Source organism: Solenopsis invicta, chromosome 6 (genome assembly GCF_016802725.1).
Source record: "Solenopsis invicta isolate M01_SB chromosome 6, UNIL_Sinv_3.0, whole genome shotgun sequence".
Lineage (NCBI taxonomy): Eukaryota > Metazoa > Arthropoda > Insecta > Hymenoptera > Formicidae > Solenopsis > Solenopsis invicta.
The window spans coordinates 24835939-24855527 of NC_052669.1; the positions used below are offsets into that span (position 1 = coordinate 24835939).

The 19589-nt window shown below is 40.7% G+C and overlaps 2 protein-coding genes across 2 annotated transcripts in view; one reads left to right on the plus strand and one right to left on the minus strand.

The window, feature by feature from the left end:
• The window catches only part of LOC105200570 (RING finger protein 17), a 148357-nt gene that overhangs the window by 971 nt on the left and 127797 nt on the right, over positions 1 to 19589 (plus strand). The window contains exons 2-5 of the mRNA XM_026134319.2: positions 54 to 341; positions 426 to 508; positions 593 to 790; positions 877 to 957. Coding sequence (XP_025990104.2) covers positions 54 to 341; positions 426 to 508; positions 593 to 790; positions 877 to 957 — 650 coding nt within the window. The remainder of the gene's footprint in view (positions 1 to 53; positions 342 to 425; positions 509 to 592; positions 791 to 876; positions 958 to 19589) is intronic.
• Positions 1606 to 19589, minus strand: part of LOC105200512 — a 34411-nt gene continuing 16427 nt past the window's right edge. The window contains exons 2-3 of the mRNA XM_011168095.3: positions 2661 to 4171; positions 1606 to 2451 (exon numbers count right to left, since the gene is read on the minus strand). Coding sequence (XP_011166397.2) covers positions 2116 to 2451; positions 2661 to 4171 — 1847 coding nt within the window. The 3' untranslated portion in view covers positions 1606 to 2115. The remainder of the gene's footprint in view (positions 2452 to 2660; positions 4172 to 19589) is intronic.

Below are 19589 nucleotides of genomic sequence, written 5' to 3' on the forward strand. Positions count from 1 at the left end.
CTTAAGGTATATATTAGATTAAAATAAAAAGATATTTGTCAAAATTGTTACAGACATATCAAACCTGAATCTCAATGGGTCGATATCGAAAGGAACTCTAATACCTCTGCTGTTGGATTGTGGACATCCAGCATGCAGTAAATGTTTCAATCTAAACAAAATTAAATGTTGCCCTTTATGTAATAAAGTTGGTGTGGATAACATTCAGCCTTTGCTTCCATTAAATTTATATGCGCTAGGACTGATTATTTCGTCTTCTCATCGTCCACTGCAGATTGACGATGAAGAGTTCTTATTTTGTCACAAATTATCTGCACAATCACGAGATATAGCAAATAAAGGTCAGAAAACAAAACATATAATCTAACAAAATTAATTGGCATTCTTTGCAAGATAAAAATGATTTAACATATTTTTGGTTATAGGATGTTGTCATGAATGTGGGACTCGGGCTAATATAAAGTGTCTGCAATGTAAAGTTCTCTATTGTTCCTGCTGTTATTCAAAAGTAAATTGGCATACGATAAACAAAATACTTATAATAAAACAAATTATACAATATCTTATGACTTTGATTCTACTTTGTTTTTAGATCCATGGAAGGGCATTACAAAGTCACACACAAATTCCATTGGATAAGAGAGATAATCCAGCTGTTATCTTAAATAGCTGTTCGCCCGAATGTTCAGAAATGTTAAACTATTTTTGTAATGACTGTAATGTGGCTTGTTGTTCAAATTGCACTTTGTGCTTGCACAAACTACATAATTATATAGCATTATCAGAGAAGGTTAGTAGCATTGCTCAAATCATAATAAATTGGTTATATATTATTGCGTGAGATTTAAACTATTTTAAACTATGTTTTATTGGCAGAACTGGAGCCTGGTAAACGAATTCAACGAGACTTACATGAACATCGAGGACACAATGCTTCGAGTTTGCCAGACGAAAGAGGTGAGTCTTTACATTTTTACTAAATATTTTTTTTGGCAAGGAATTTGTTCTCTCATGGCGAGACATTTAATTATTACGAGATCATTATATGCCAGAAAGAGATAAATAAATAATTTTATTTATTAATAAGACTTTTAACAAAATATTAGGTACGCATAGAAAAATTAACATATGGTCTTTTGGCGATATTTAATCGAATATATCGCTCACTATTTTTATATGATTTTTTTATGATTTTTGACAAATTATAAATAAATTCTAGTCATATTCTCGCAGATACATGATAGAAATACATACATTAAATATAAACGATTATTTATAAATTGGGATACCATATTTTATACATATTGATTGAGATAGAGTAATTATAGATAAATGGCAAAACCTAACCGATTTTTCTATGTGATATTTGCAATAAAATTAATTAATTTTCAATGCTCAATAGTATTTCCATAAGTGATATTATTTATGTCTGGAGATAAAATTCTGAATTTTGCTCAATTTAGCATTGCATAGTACCACTTATGGAAATTTATATTGAACTTTATATTAAATTTATATCAAATGTTAATAATATCGAATCATAAATAGCTTTCAGTAAATCATACTATTAATTTTTGATTTATTATAAATATAATTAATGTTTTGAAGAGAGCGTTATTTAGATATTTATTTATAGTATTATTATACTGTTTGCGGAAAACATGATTATTTATTATCTGGTTTGAAAGCTATGACTTATTACGATGGATATTTATTTATGACTCAATTAGACCATTTGTCTAATGTAGATCTGTAGACCGAAAGAAATCCTGCATAAGATATAGGCGGTCATTTTTCATGATAAATAGTACACAATAGTACGCATATATATGACTAGAGAGAATATAAGAAATACTTAATATCATCAGCCATTTCATACCCGTACAGAGACCGTGAAATAATCTAACTTATTTTACGCGCGATGTGATTTACTCTATACTTAAATCACATATAATTCTGTCATATACATATTGCACTTTTTCGGGATTGCAAGGCTCGTTACTACAGAGTTGTGGCCTTAGAACCCGCGATATATTTTTGCTTTTTATTATAATGGCAACGAGTCAGGTATTAAGACTAAGTTATTTAACACGTAACGTTCTAATTACGTTTCGTCTATTCTTCGTCGTCCGCCGTTTGTGACTTGCCCTTGTGTTTGCTCTTCTCTTCTTGCTGTTTCTTGAGCTTCTTTTCCTTCATTTTTGCCTCCATCTCTTTGAACTTGAGTTCCAAGTATCGATCCACTTCCGGACCGGTAAAATCTTCGGGGAATTTGGGCATAATTGGCAAAATGTATTTATACAGTCGTTCATTTAACACATATAGTTGAGTAGTCGTTTCGCACTTTACGTTGAACCACCAGTCGCAGGTCAACGCTACCTGGCTGAATATCGTCCCATTTGGACATAAGAATGACGACTTGCCGCCATTGAGATCGCAGTAATGCCATACCTGTGAAAGCAATATTATTATTAAACAATTTTACAAAATATCTTTAATTATATAAAATTGCAGATATTCAAATTAAAAAATCAGAAATAATTGTGAAAAAAATATGGAAAGTTCAAAATATTTATAAATTAAAAAAATTGTATACAGAATATTTTGCAGAACTCGTTAGAGATATATAAATAATAATATGTTTATTAAATTATACTCACTTGGCATCCAGTCGCTGGGTCACCGAAGAATCCCTTGTACCTTTGATCTTTGCAATTGAATTTGGTTTCCGGTATAGTTGCATACGCCGGGTAATCGACGTTGGGTTTTCCACGTGTCGCGCCGTACTTTAATGCCGGCAACGGCATTTTTGGTCCGGGGCGCGTAACTTCGTTCTGCGCTACGTACTGTTGACTCGTGGAGGCCTCGGTAGAAATCGGTAGGGTGTACCGTTCGTCTTGCAGGATATCGTCGCTCAGGTCTTCCGTGATTTCGTACGAGTGGTCAGTGGTAGGAGCATTAGGCGTTGAGGTCGGCCTAAGTCCTTGTTTAGGCTCGTTGGAGATGTCCTGAACGTAAGGAATGTAGTATTCTACTTTTTCGTCTTTTACGTGGTTCAGGTTGTAATCCGACTGCAACGACGATTTGATAGGTATGTCACCGTCCGTCGCCTTGTATCGTTCAGGATCGTCGGTGATTATTAGAGGGCTCGGGGTCACTTGAAATCTCGTCTCGGTGACCACTTTTGGCCGCGTATATATTTTTGGCTTGTAAACATCGTAGCCGATCAATCTGGGCGGTGACGGCGGCGGTGATAAAGGAGGCCCTTGCGGCTGCGGGAAATTCTCTTGTCGCGTATTGTGCAAGATATTGAGGATCTCTATGAGTGTTTTGATGCTGCTGTCGAGGTTGTCTTTGTTCAGCATTTCCGGCAGTCGCTCGGACAGCTGGAAACTCTCGATCAGATTATTTAGATTTACGTTTGGCTTCCGATAAAGTGAGACCGACGGTTTCACCGGCTGCTGCTGCTGCACGTTTGCGTGCACTGGCGGCGGAATGTATCTCAACCCCTGATATTCCTTGCTGGGATAATTAACAGCAATGTTTGGCCTCGCCGTGTAATCCTGATCATAATCGTCCTGCGGGTTGCCGAGCAGCGGTTTCTTGATCACGGGAGCGGATGATTGCAGGGGTCTCGCGGTGACGAAATATCGACTTTCCTTATTCAGAATATGACTGACAGGCGTGGTTATTTCGGGATATGTCTTTTGCACCTGATAGAGCTGATAGGACGGAGTAGAATACTCGTAGTTGATTTTGGGGTTGTACTTGACTGGCGCGAAGTAGTCGTTGTCGCCTCCGATGTTTCTGGGATCGAATTGCACGGACGGAACGAACTTCTTGTCATGGTCGGGTGAACTGATGCGGTACTTATTACCGCCCCGCCTTGGCACGCCAACCAGCCGAGTTGGAGGGTGTTGCTGCGACGTGGGCTTCCGGAGCAGGGTACCACCCGTCAGCTCGTCCGCGTAATTTTGCGCCAATGTAGCTTGGTTATTTAGGTAGTTGTTGGCGACGTAAAAAGTCATGTAGGGTATCAATCTTCGATATCTTTCTTTAAACGTCGTTAGATTCATGTTCGTCAGTATCTCGTCCCCGTCATCCTCCGAAATAGCACCGTTCGTGCTCGACTTCGCTGGCTCCGATGCTTCGAAACCTCGCATCAAGAGAACTGCAACCAAGAAAAGTCAAGTTTTTTTATTCTTGAATGGATTTAATGGCGCGACTGAGATAAACGATTTAATTTATTTAATCGTATGTAAACGAAGATGCGCTATATTCGATATTAAATTTTTTAAAAAGCTAACGAGCTATATACGTGCGGCATAATTAAATTAGTTTTTGGAAAAATTTAAAATTTGAATCAAATCCGCAGATTTATACAGTATTGTCTCGTTGCATTTTCGATGCATCGTCACGATTGCACGAACGACCGCGTGCGGAAGAACGCGAAGAGAGAATGAGAGATAACGCGGTACGTCTGAAACGTCCCGACAAAGACGAATCGTGGGGAAAGGGAATACGGTCGAGGGTTGAAGATTGAGCGGACGATAGAGCCGGGTGGGAGGGTGGATTGTTACGTTTTTAGCGGTTGCGCCACTCGAACGTGCCAGCGCGAATATATCCTCTGCTACGGGAACACCGATTCACGCACGCATGCACACGCGCGTCTACACACGCGGCCTTTATCTCTTGCTATTTCGCCACACGTACAAAAGCGCTGGCCGGCTCTCCGAATATTTTCCTTCTAATTTAATTTCACACAGGCGGAACGCGCGCGTTACCTCGCACGTTTCAAGGGACGAGGGGAGGAGTTGGGAACTGTTTCGCACATGCGGCTATAACGATGCACAGTGGCTTTTTGGAGGAGTCGATTAGAGGTATACGTATTTTCCGTGGGACACCGCGAATCGTCACAGAGCTTTTTTCGATTCTCTGTTACGCGTGCCTTTCAGCACGTAGCTTAGTAACGACAAAATTTTTTTATAAAACTACGATCTATAAAATCAATTGTATTTTTTTTCTACGATTTGTAATCACGAACAATTCTTTTGTGAAAAATTAAACTATATTATATAATATATGAATATGCGTATATCACCAAGGTTAACAATGGGATCATATTTATCTACTAAATAGTGCGATGCATTCTTCTGCGGAAGCGCAATTGGTCTGTAACATGTCACTATTTTATTCTACAATGTACTCTCTAAATCGGAATCAGAGTATTATTCACTGAAAGAATCTGATTTCAGTGATATATTTATAACTATATTAATCAGTGAAAATGCACTAATTTCAGTCAGTGAGATCAGTGATAAATACACTGATTCCGAGTTAGTGAGAGTAACTCTTCCCCCTTCTTAAATAGAATCACTGATTGATCACAGGTCTAAGTATGTATAGCACTGTAAATCAATAAGATTTCACTAATTCAAATTTAGAGAGTATTACACGCATGCATATTGTTTTTATCTTAATAATTTTATCGTATATCATTACGTTGAATTATGTTTGATAAGACGATGTACTCTCATCAAACGATAATATTTTTTTATTACGTATTCACAATTTGAAATTTTATACTTTCTAATGATTACCAAATGATTTGCCATCATTAGAGTCAGAAATTTTTCGATCTTGAAGAAACATCAACTTTGAAAGAATTGAACGGACGATATTTCACATAATTCTTTTTGATTGATTTTCTCTTTTACCCTCATTGAAATTCTATCATATGGAATATTCTATGAATACTTGCTCTCTTTTTAATTTGTTCTCGTCATATCGTCCAGCTGATGATATTGCGGTGCGAGATGCGAAGGAATAGCGGAATGTATGTGAAATAGTGGCGGGACTCATGTGGACCGAGTGGGGCCAGATATAAACCCGTCTCACTAGACTCGCCATGAATTTTTATAAACCGATTATTTAGCGTCGATGTAACAAAGTGCAGCGCGCTCGCTGAAAGAGCGTCGCGGCGGCGCTCCGAGCCGGCGGCGCATATCAAAGGGACGTGCATCCCAGTCGCATATATTTCTCCCTCTCGCTCTCTATCTTCATCTCTGTCTCTTTCTCCCTTCTGTGGATTACACACAGTTATACACACCAGTCCCGACCTGGAAATCCAATTCGATTCTGCATGAAATGAGTCTGGAAACTCCGTTCACGTCGCGGCGTGGCGTGGCGTGGCGTGGCGTGCGGCGCGGTACGGCGCGACACGGCACGGCACGGCACGGCTCAGCTTTATTAATCCTGTCAGTGCGAAACGTGATTGAAAAATTCGCAAAGCGCGCATGCCCGATTTAAGAGGAACTCGTCTTGAAAATTTTCAAAGCGCGATACGTCGTTGCCCGCGAAATGCGTTTTCTATATCTACAAAGCGACATGGGCGCGGAGACGTTGGATTTTTTGCGTAAATCCGTCTCGAGATACTACGTTTAAGTCCGAATCAAAGGAAACTATCTGCGTTCCGCCAAACGAATCAACCGCGCCGAGGGAATATCGAAAAAAATCTTACGCGTTATCTGGCATCTACTATTCGAGTGCTTAACTCGAATAAAGAATTATTGTCGGGGAAACTACGCGCGTATCGAACAAAAGTGTAGGTTGCACAGTACGAAAAATTGTGACAACGTCCAAGTTCGCTGCACGGTGGATCCTTAACTCGAGGAACAACGAGAGAATCGGGCGACGCGAAAAACTTTTTTCACTTTTACCGTCGCGCGGCCACAACGAAAAACAATTATTCTTCGAATTGGATCCCAGCCAGAACGGAAGCGATGCGGCTGCTTTCTTCTTCCCAAGTCATCGCCGATATAGTTTCCCGCTCCGGATCTTCCTTTCTCCGTTCTCTCTCTTTGTCCCCGCGACAACATCTATTTGACTGGCGAAATTCTAACTCGATCTCTATGTTGTGCAACGCCCATTGTATCACGCGAAAGTACGACGCGTTCGATCCCGTGCCGATCCGTCGGTAGGTAACCCGATACGGAATATTAATTGGCATGTATCGGTCTCTCGGATTACGTTATTTCAAACGCGCGTGACTTGGATGCTCGACGGATGCAACGAGAGGGAGAGAATCGCGAAACACAGACGCGGCTGGAATATGTACGTTGCACTACTCGTTGCACGTCAGTTAATCCCTTCGCCGTTCGAACATCGGGACGAAACGCGCTCGAATATTATATAGAAAAATATTAGAATTCAATTACGCAAGAATCTCCCCCTTCTTCCCCGAACGCGTTGATATTTAATTAATTTTCGACGAGTCGCGTCTATGAACTCCGGAGCCGAACGAAACATGGGCGATGTATGTTTTCGCGGCGATGCAATTTTCGGCGGTAATGAACATGCGTACCCTTGCTCGTCTCTACTCGGCGGCACGCTCGCGACATTCGTAATGTGGAACGCTGCATTCAGCAAAAACTAACAGCTGCGAATAATTAATACCGACGGTGTGTCCGGACGGGAAATCGTCGGTGCTCCCAATCGTGCGTGGCTGAAATTACTGTGGCCCGTCACTTTATTTATTGCACGCGCGCGAGACGAAGGGCCCGTCGAAACGGAGGGGTGGCAATATCCGCGAGAAAATAAAGCCATTTTTCATCCTTGGAAATTCTTAATGAGTGAAATATCGCGACTCCCACTCGACACCGGAGAAACATGGCGTTGCGCGAAAATCACGGTATTGAAATACACAATTTCCAAGTTTTCGATATTAATGAATTTATCGCTTGATAATTTATTAAAAATAGTAAATCATGAAGCAATTTTAATGTACAAAGAAAGAAAGAGATATACGCGAGATCCATTTGATTTATTACTTTTAAAATTAGACGTTTAATTTTATACATCCATTATTCTGTTTACTTTTGAAGTTTTATATAAGCAAATTCAGTGATGTAATTCGTACGGCACGTTTCATAACTTTTATATATACTTGAAGAAAATTATATGTAAGATTCTGTCGGCTAATGCTGCATCACTATCGATGTTCCGATTATGCAAGATTACGGAGCGGTGAACGCGTTCTCTCGTTTCGGAGCGAAGCGAAAGGAAGCGCGGCGTTTTTCCTCCGCGTGATGCGGATGCGTACACGTCGCGCACGTAACGAAGGTAATTACCTGCACGCGAAATTCCGAAGCAAGATCGCGATCGGCTGATTTCCTCCGGCTCTTGACACAAATTGAGTTATTAAAAATTTTATTATAGGAATCATTAAGTATAATAATTTGCATTTATAGCTTATTAAGACGATCTATAATTTGCATCAGAAATTACAATAGAATTCTTTGTAATTTTTTTATGTTGAAATTTATTTATAATTTTAATACGAAAATATTTGAAAAATGAGAAATACACATATATAATATATATATTAACATAATTGTACATTGGAATCATCAATAAGAATGAACCTATAATGTGAAGAATAAAATATCCGGGCGTACATTATTTGTAACGTATTCGAAATTCGTAAAGAGGTTACCAGTCGATTTGATTTCCAAGTTTGTTTTGACGTACAGCACGTTATCTTTCGCACAGTGTTATTGTTTATTACTGCGTGGCGAAACTCGAGTCGACACGCGGCACATTTCGTCTTTACTCATTATCTCACATGTGATACCGAACTACGCGAGTAAACGTGATTATTTTCTAAACAGATTATTTAGCTCGTGCGATTAGCTTTTCATAATGAACGATGAGGATCGAAAAGATAACTATCCGAATTAAAATAGTAGGTTGTCGTACCGTCGCGATGTTTTATTTATTTATATTTTTTAAGATGGCTTTATTCGCGTAACTCTTACGTCACAATGTAATAGTAAAGTAGTATACGGTTGGATTGAGAGCGTCGTGCGATAATTAACCGGATTTTTCGCGAGTATGATGTGTGGATATTTCCTAACCATTCGTTGCTCTTCTGATTTTCTTCTGACTTCAAACATTTGGATTAACTTGAATTATATATATATGTTTAGAATTTTTATAAATAATAAATTACATTGTAATATGATAGAAAAAATTCTAAAACCATGTTTTTGAAAAATCAAGTTATATAAAGAAAAATAACAAAATTTTGATCTGTAAACAAATTGAATAGTGAGGAAGTTGACATCTTACTGAATGAAAAACGTATGGCAGGATATACCGTTGGCACTTCCCGCTTGGATGTTATTTTAGGCGGGATCACGTTTCTCGTATCTTATGTCGCATATAGGGATGAGTCTTTCTCCCTTTTCGGCCATCTCGGAAGCGGGAGACATCGCGACGGAGAAATCCTCCAGAATAATACAGAGTCGTACATGAAATTCACGCGTACGCTGCCGCTGCTGGTTCCATAATTCGCGCCGCTGTTGTATTAAGCGTGCGACGCGGCACGAGTTTCTGGTTTACGGTTGACCCGCTTCAGCACACACAGAGGCTTCCCGGAAATCCAGAAAAGCATGGGCGTGCCGCGCGCATTTTGCACGTCATTTAATTAAAGCCGGAAAACGAGCCGCGTAATGACACTCGGGCGCGCACGAGAGCTCGTCGCGTTTCGATGCCGCGGGTCACCCAGGCCGGGTTGCCCCTGCTCACGTCCGGGCACGGGGCGCGGCAGGGTCGAACGATTCGACCGGAGAATTCTGCGGATGCAAATACGCCGGCGGGGTCTTCTCTACCATCCGCATCGGGCCGCGGTCGGTTGTAACCGGTACACCGCATCGGACCTTAAGGGGATACAAAGCGCGTGAAATTGGATGGAACGCAAGAACAGCCAGAAATGTAAGTTAGAATGGGAAACGCCGTATATCATGTGGATGCCTTGCGGCATGGAGTATGGAACTTGTCCAGGAGATACCAAGAGACCGATGTCCGTCGTGCGGAATAACGCTCATAGGGCTTATTAAGGATGGGACGGAACATTTTTGAGAATCTCCGAACATAGCTCTTTTCGAGCTCTTTTCGAAACATGTCGAGTTCAACTTTAGAGATATCCAACTTCATCCAGTGTCTCTGTTGTTTCGTTCGATACTAGGAAGAAGCGGTTCTGCCAATTTTTGCATTTAAAGTTTCTTTTGAGGATTTTAAAATTGGAGATCATTTCATCTTTTACAATACAAATATACGAAGAGCTCTTCCACTGATCGACGCATTATTATTTGCGTCTTTATTAGATTTCGCGATTGCAGTTTGATTTATCTTTCGCGTGCCTCTTTGGCGCACTGCGATTGGTTCGATTAGCTCGGTCATGCGAACGTCAATTAAACAGGAACCATTTCCTATCGAAACGATGATAAACGTTCATGCTCCAGTAGTTTATCGGAAAATGTGCAAACGTTCATCAAATATCAACAGATAACCAGCTTGCTTAAGTAAACTGTGGCATTCTTGCGCGATCAATCGTTTCTGATCACATCTGACACTTGCTGCTTCTAACTTTGGCTCTTAATTTGTATTGCAAGTTTAAACTTTCCTGTCTTTTTCCTTTATGCGTTACAAAGATTCGAAATTTCATCTCAAAAATTATATTTAAAAAATTCAATAAACCATTAATTCGAGGGAAATTTTAAAAGCTTGAAATGGCTCTGCGTTTGCATGACACTTGTGTACGGTCGCGAAACAACGTCATAACGTCTAAAACTTGTAGCTTTGATCAAGAGAAAAAAAAAGAATCCGGATGCGGAACTGTCTGAGAAAAATCTATAAGTAAAACAATAATGTTGAGGAATAGCAGGCAAATATGCGCGGCATTATCGCTCGTGTGCCTCTCCGGTACATTGTATTAATCTTCGTTTGCCTGCCTTTCGCTGGCGCATTGTCCGTCTGTACAATCGAGCGAAATCAATCGATTCAGGGAGAACGCCTGCGTTTTCCCCTCGAGGATCGGGCCACGCTCAAAGACCGGCTCGCTGTTGCGTTGCAAATACAGCAACCCCGAAGAATGGTAATAGGTTGCATGTGTCGCTAATGAACTCCCCGAATGGCTGCGTACATGTTTACATTGTATACTATAAACCACGACGGCAGACACACGGGTGCAGGCTGGAGCATTAAATTCATTAGCCCAAGTCTACCTGAAAATCTTCGTGTTTGCCGTGGACAAAGGAAACGTTTCAATGAACACCGCGGCGTTTCCGGGAGGGAATTCAATGTCCAGCACCGATAGAGATTCCGGCTATATGGAAATTGCCTCGTGTTGCGTGGAAAATGTTTTATTGTGCTGAAAAATCCAATTCGTCCTTGAGATCCGGTAGTAAGAGTTTTAAAAATTGTTCTCGAGCTCGATCTAACGAATATCTTGCTTATTTATATAAAAGTTTTCAAATCGATTGTAAAAATTTAAAAGATTTCGAACATTGAAATTTTTAGACCTTTGGGAATTTTAAAACGCAAAAGTTGGACGTTTTGCTTAACTGAAATAGTAATTACTATCTTTAGTCGAAGATCTTATTCAATTTTCCGAAATCTCGAAGAATCTATTTCTATGTCCGTGAAGTCTGTGAATCGAGACGATGTCAGGTTTAATTACAAGCAGTACCATTATTTCCATATTTTTAATTGTACCGTAACTGGTTAGAAAAATCAATGACTCCGTAATATTGTTCGAATTCACTGAAGCGTAGAATCGCCTACTGTATCCACCACCGCAATTATTCGGGATTTTCGGGCAACTCGTTCATTTGGCCGAATAATTTCAACTATTCGGTCCAAGTATTCCGTAAATTTAAATCAATTCCGCGCGTTCAGTCTTATTGGCCGCTCTGCTCGCGCTTTGCTCATATAAAATTTCCGTTAAAACGTTTAATAATACAATAAAGCGACGAACGCGAGAGAAAATCGACCCTTTGGAATAGATCCTTTCTCTCTTTATTTTTATTTTTTTTATTTTTTTTTTTATGAGGTTTTCGCTCGGACGATTCGTTTATTCGCAAAGGCTTATTTCCGTTAAGGCAATTTTCCGCACATGTGCACGCTCTCGTCGTAGTTAATGCGAACATTTCATGGACACTTATTAGCACCATGAATGGTAGCTTAATAAACACAAATATTAATCAACAAATACTGATTGTCTTTCATTATTGCGATTGATATAATTATTTTCTCGGGGGGGAATCTGTGCGTAGGAATAACGATGGGGGAGGGGGTAGATAGGAACGTAGTCATTCGGATAATACCTATTTAATTAACAATATACATCATCAAACCGCGTAGATATCGCTCTTTCCAGGAATCAAATTAAATTTGTGGCGATGCTCATATAAATCGTATTAAGCCCTCGATCGCCATTTTCCGTACCCACATGTATGCATTTCCAATTCGTATCTACGGTATACACCCTGCTCGCTTAACCTTTCCCGATCACATTGCCATCGACAGTTTCACTCCGTCGATCCTTTGACTCACTGAGCAAACCGTGATATCTCTCGTCTACCAGAATGCTTTGAAAGTCATCTCCATATCACGTTTGCTAAAGAATTTGCACTATACGGAGGCTGTAGGGCGAAAGTAGTTTTAGCACTTTGACAAAAGGGCGACCCTTGATCAACGAAGTTTTATCGAATTTAATAACCTTAGGATCGTCGAAGTCGAGGTTTCTGAAAAATTATTTTTAACTTTGCACAATTAAGATTTTTGTCCTTTTATCATTGTTTAAATTTGAGTACATTCTCTTCCCTTGTTTTTTCCTTTCATTTTGTTAGAAAACGATAGTTGGAATATAAGTAAATTTGTGCTCTCCCAATGTATGAGGTATCGTTCCAAAAGTTCCACATCGCTGTGTACAGAAATCACACACGCCTTTCGGTATTCAGCATCTAACAACATTTCACCGGAAAGTCTTTACACTTGAACGAGCAGTTCCCGTTTTCATCCGAGCACGACGTCGGACGTCGTCGCCTCGAGCGTTGAAATTACAAACGCAACGACGACGGCTTGTCCGTTCTCGTTATGATCTTCGGGAGGACTTTCCACACCACGCCGACATCTCGGATCCAACGACGTTAACACTCGCGATGCGACCTGCTTCTGGTTATCAGAGTGACGGAAGTATAAGTTTCGCGCGTTTGCCATCGACGACGAGACTAATGTAAGCGTCTCGGAGTAAAAATTGCATTATCACAGGCCATCCAACATAGTACCTGTCATCATAGTGTCGAGATAAGACGAGACAAAGAGCTATGCACGCGTTACATCGTCGATTTTGCTAGGTGAAATTGCGAGGGGAACTAAATAGATTAAATAATAGATAAAACGTCTAGAGATAACAGAGAAATCTCAAATCAATCCTATGAAGCATTTCAGGGTTTAATCTCTACCCACGTTATAACGTGATACTTTCTATGTATGTTGCGGCAATCGTGTATATGCTATATTGATATTATAATATTAAATCCGACTGCATAACAACTATTTCAAGAATATATGGGAGAATTTTTTCGGAGTTCAGTGAGTGACGTTCTATGCATCGGTGAGCAGATAAAGCGTGATATAGCAACACGAGAAAGTGACTCCTGCGCGTCACGTATTTCCAAGTATTCAGCCAAACTATTTTGAATGCACGCAATAAAAGATCATCGTAATTAATCTTTATTAGTGCGTCCAGTCCCTTGTTATACGATATAAATCCGCCGGTAGTTGTAAGTTACATCAACGCATTTTGCAAGGCATTCCTTTCCAGGCATGCGAGACGAAATGAGAGCTAAATAGTCGGTGCAATTACCCGAATGAAAAATGTACGTATAACAGATTAATCGTCCTGATTATCCAACATACACACGCGTACACATTTCTCTCCAATCTATTACTGTAATTAAGACAACTCCAAAAGCAATTATGAATATTTGCGTGTCGTTAAAATAAAATAAAAAATACGAAAACGAGAAGCAACTAAACGACTTTTTAGACAACGAACCACTTTTTAATTACATTTCGTCATTAAACTTTCCATTTTGCGGTTTTGCCAAGACATTTTCTGTTTCCAGTTGTCGACTTTGATTTTGACACGCACAGAAAAAAAAGATCAGGTGTTTACGCAAGAACAAAATTAATTGATTCGAGCGTCTCGTTCGTCGACTCGTTCCTGTCTCGTTCTATATTTCTCGAATCTGAATCCGGGCATGTCGAGTCGGCTCTCGTCGCGCGTCTCGCGAGAATTGATAGTCCGCTGATCTGTTTGCGGCGAGACAACAGACGCGAAGAGAGCTGCTGTCTGCTTGCTGATCGCGCATCTGCCGCGTTTACCAAGCACAGGTATTTATGGCAGCAGGCGAAACAGAAAGCTCCGCGTAGAAATCCCCGCAGCCCGGAATAACGAAAACTCGAAGTGCGATAGGCGGAGTGACCATAGGGAATCGACTAACTTTGTTCACTAGTTAGATATATTGCATATATCGTATAACTTTGCGTCTCTCTCTCTCTCTCTCTCTCTCTCTCTCTGTCTCATGCAACTTCCTTTCCGCGCTAAGGAACTTCTACGGTTATATAGCGCGCCACTTCTACACGCATCGATTATCAATTCGAAGTCACGAGTAGTCGGAGAGACTCCCTTCCTCTCCGCAACTCATACCGCACTTCGTCTCGCTCTATCATCTCCACGATCCTCCCGCGTTTCTCTTATTTACCCTGCTGCACCCCAGGACGCCCCGGTTACGTGCTCTCGATGCGCCGCAATACACCCGAGCTTCTCCGCTCCGTGCTCGCCTCGATGCGCTCTCAAAATCCCCGGACGGGTATTACGCTAAGCACATTAGTCGTCGCCTCTTGCGATTATGCGAACTTCCTTCCACCGACGCTCGTACGTACCGGTTACGGTTGACATGCGCCAGAGATAAAGGCTACGTCAACAACGAACTGGTCTGGCACCGGTAATGAGCGATGGGAAAGAAGAGGTTGTAAAGACGCACGTTCCATGAGATGCTTTGCGACAGTATCGCCAATGATTCTCGTTATCACCCGCGTTTCTCGTTTATTTCACTGTACAGGAAGTAATTCGTGTTCGCGTAAACGTTTCCGCGAATGAGAATCTGACACTGTACGCGAATCTGGTCGATTCGCACCATAGGTAACATGGTTCCAGTAATAAAATGTATAAAAAGAGAAAAACCGCGTTTAGACAATTTTATATACATATTTGCACAACTACGTGTTTCAGCGCCGTGCGTGAGCATGAATAAATGGGAACTGGGATATTTTAATGTTTAATTCCCTCACCACTTTGATATTTAAATGTATGAGCAGATAAACAATTAAATGTTGGAAAGAGAAGAGAACAATTATTCTCTCTTTTCTATACTATAGTACTATACCAGAATTATGAAAGATTAATTCTCTCGGGAAATATTTTAATCGGTAAATTTGATTGATGTTTTAATAAGGTACGTGTAACAAAATTTGTTAAATTGTAGTATATTAATTTCATTTTTTCTCTCTTTAGAAATAATTATGTGCTTTCAATAAATGTTTGAAATTAGGTTTGTGAGAAAAATATAGAGATAGAGATAGTTTTGTTTTTTGATCGCATTGATGTATTTTGAACCACTGTTAATTAACAGTTTGAATAATACTATCAGTCCTTTCGCTCAGATTGCTTCATTTTTCATTCTCGAGCTCACGTTAGGCTTTACTTGCTTTTGTACGGTCCCGTTCTTTCGATCGCTTCATTTATGCAGAAATGAAACAATAAATAGGAGGTTTTCGACAAAGATCAGGAGACCGATGCAATAATTAGCGCATTGCGCGATTCAGCATGGAATCATACAAATTGCACGAACGTCGACCAATCATGGGATTCGTCTTTAATAGTTTATAATCCCATTAAACGTTTTCGCATAGTCTTTGTTCTTTGCTAGGATTTCAATTAACCGCGATATTAATTATACATAGGAATTATGTGAATAATGATTCAACGATTTTGATTATATAATGCATTAACCGCTCACGGTAAAATCCGATTTGATGCCTCCTATCTATATGTTGTATTATCATTTTAGTCGAAATTTCGCCCGTGTGCTGCGACGAACGCTTTTAAATTTATGACCAATATTCTGTGACAGAGGTGGATTTATGAGATAATCTTTTCGTCCGAGTATTAAAAGTATATTTTTTTTTATCTTTGTACATTTTTCACTTGTGTTTTCTCGTGGATATTACAATTGTCCAACTTTTCTTTTACGCGACTTTAAAGGTTTTCTTCAGCCGTGGCACGTGTTAATCAACTGAGATTTGTTTAGTGCGAGTATCGCGCGCGCGGCGTATCGAGAAAGTCGAAACGTTCGCGTCGTCTCGCCACTTTATCACTTATGGGTGTAACACACAACTTGCCGGAGAAAGCGACGACCAGTTTGTGTACGGTCTTGGTCCGTGAATTTTACGGCGGCCACCGGATCGCTGGCTCTTCAAACGGGCCTATATATTTTTCCTCCCTGTGTCGCTCGATTTTTACGACGATAGCCAATTGCGAACAAATTTCGATTATATCACTTCCTCGTTATTTTTTTCCCGCGACGTTACGCCGCTGTCGCCTCCGCCGCCGCCGTGTCGTTCAACGATGCAGCAATTAACGCGCCAGCAAAGTGATGTACTTGTATTCCTAACGCGAGCTCGTAGATTTTGTTCTTAGATTTGCTATTTTTTGAAAAATTTACCAAATTTATTATAAATAAAGTTGAATGCTGCGATACGAAAATTTAAATATTTGAATAGTTGAAATTGCAAAATTGCAAGATTTGTCACAAAATAACGTGTGTTTTCTATGCACGCAGTTTTGCCCAGATTGCCAATTAATTATACTCACATACCCGTTAGGAGTCGCTAATTAGTGCCTTCCGCAACTACCGCTAAACCTCTCCTTGTCATCCCCTAGCTCGTTATCCATTCTCGCAAACCCTCGACTTGTCTTCCTTATTATTTTCCTGCGCATTGCTCTGCGAATTGTTCTGTAAATTTCATGGACGCGATCTCGCGTTTGCGCTTAAAAATTTCGAAAAGGACGCATGCATTTGGTTCGCCAAGAAATTTCGCCGCAATTGAAACGAATTCGCGTGAAACATACTAAAGGTTGCAATTGAGGAGTAAAATTTCGCCAAACACCCTCTTTCTGATTTCTATAGAAACTTGCAATCTGTACTAATGGATACGTTTCTTCGATAAATTCTCGTCGTCACGCGTCGTTTGCTTTCCCGATAAATTTGATTCGCCGTTGAAGAAGGCACGGCATTCGGGTGAATGTCACGTGCGTTGAAGGCGTTCGCAACGCATAGTCACGGAGATCGTCATACGACGTGAGACTCCCGCCACAATCTTCCTCGCATTGCGAAGGTTTTGCGTGCTTGTTCCTCTCTCGTTAATAAAAAAATGAATTTGCATTTTCTTTTTCGGGTTTTCGCGTCCTCAGCGGTAGTTATTATAAAATAGCCAATAAAAGTGTATCGGCCTTTCTGCCCAATGTCATCGTGTAATGAATTGGCGCACGTAGCACGTGCATATAAAAATCACGTGTCGCGAGCAGGCACACAGGAACGAGAAAGCATGCACGTCGTCGTCGCGTCGAGCGAGCATCTATTCGACGGCAGATTGAACGCTAGAAAAATTATGTTACCGCACCCCGTCTGGCGTCGACAAGTATGCGTGGCTCTCGTCGGAATTAGCGTTTCTCATCCTGGTGTACACCGTGGAATATAAACGCTAATACCAAGGATTCCTTTCAGCTTTAGACCGCGTTTTCATACCTCAGATATTTAATTTTGCTATTTATTCACCCAACGTTTATTTTACAAGTAAAAGTAAAGGAGAATATGCACAATATATATGTTATAATTTGAGAAAAGAGATATTGATTCGTCCGAGTTATTAACAAAATCTTAACGTACAATGAGTGAGAAGCATGAAAAAGAAGCCGCTGATTAGTTAGCTGCTGGCGTGGCCATCATTCCCGATAAATAACAACGTCGAAGCACGGGACAACGTGAATAATTGAAATTTTCCAGAACGGGAACTTAACGTTGTAAACAGGCTGCAGAATGCGTGCTACGTGTCTGCATACAGATTCGCGTCGCGTCGTCTGAATAAACATCACCGTTCCTGCGCCTCGAGGAAGTTTTTGATGACGCCTTGCAAGCAAAATGTAAAATAGACTCTACCGTCTAAGACGCGCGAGAGAAAGAGCTGTTTAGCATTTTGGAAAACCCACGAAAGATTTCACAATCTTTCCTGGCAGATGAGATCGAAATATCAAAAGAGTTTGTCGGAGCTCGAATTTTGCATGCACAATCCGAGGGTTTGTTGGAACGGTAGATGCGAGGGACGGGAGCAGGTAATGGACACAGAGATCTTACATGTACAGATTAGTGCGAGAGCAATCGCGTATCCGCCTCTGAGGAAATTGTGTGAACTCGATCGGCGCGGCGGCGAAGAGTTTATCTCACCCATTATAGGCGCGTAATTATGAGCGAGAAAAATGGGAGCGGGTATTATCGGGCGCATGCTTAATTACCGCGAAAGTTGAATGGGGTCGAGAAATCGAGCGGTATTACGTAATCGGGAGGAGAAGTGGCCGGGCAATTAATTACTTAACTGTTTTACCGCGAGTTTGTGGGAATTTGCGTCTTTACAACGCGCCGTGCAAGAATTTCATCGATCTTCGATGCGCGATATGGTTGTATAACAACAACAACAACGTATTCTCAATAATTTTTAGTTCGCAGACTTCTACCTTCATCCAAGTGAAGTGATCGATCCCCTTGAATTTGAACGAACGTTGTTTACGACTAGGTTTTCCGATATCTCGTTCTACACAACGTGCGTTACATCTCATATTTTGTTTTCTCTCTACTGGCCGTCGTGTTATTTGCAACAAGGTTTGTTGTATACTCGGATGCGTAACTTCTGCGAAACTGAGCCCGCGGCAGAAAAGCATAATGAAATATGAACTCGGGATAGGAGTTGATACTCCCGCTCGCGCGCGGCAAGGGTATTACCCTCCCGCTGTAATGCATTTGCGTAATTGTGAGCCACGGGGAAAAGAAAATGCGGAAAATATTAGCCGAATCACACCGCGAACTTTGGCGCTACGTGCGGATTTTATCAACGAAATGCTGCGCGGCATTGCACCGCGCGGCTGTGGAAACTTTCGCAATTAGTAGTAACATCAGTAGTCGCGCATAATTATATTAAAACGGTACACGACGGCAATTAATTATACCGTCAGCTTTGCATTAGGAATTTGTTATATATCAACCGGACCGACAATGCTAGTTCGCCGCTTGTCTACGAATTATGACATGATACAAAAGGCAACCTCTGTTACTGCCTTTATGCAAAATTCCCGTTTTCCCCCCTTTCCGTAAACTGGCGACGCGACAATGGAACGGCGGTAAACAATTCCTATGTTTCTAATATCAATAATGGCATATTAGATTATTAACATGCGAATTGCTAACGAGATCGGTATTATTGCTCCAGGAAAAATTTATACCGCGCTCGGAAAATTATACCGTAAACCGTAATTGCTTTGAGAATAATTCGATACGTTAAACAAAGCGTAAACCTCAGGGAAATTATAATATTGATTAGTAGATATCGATAAAATGTAAATAATAATT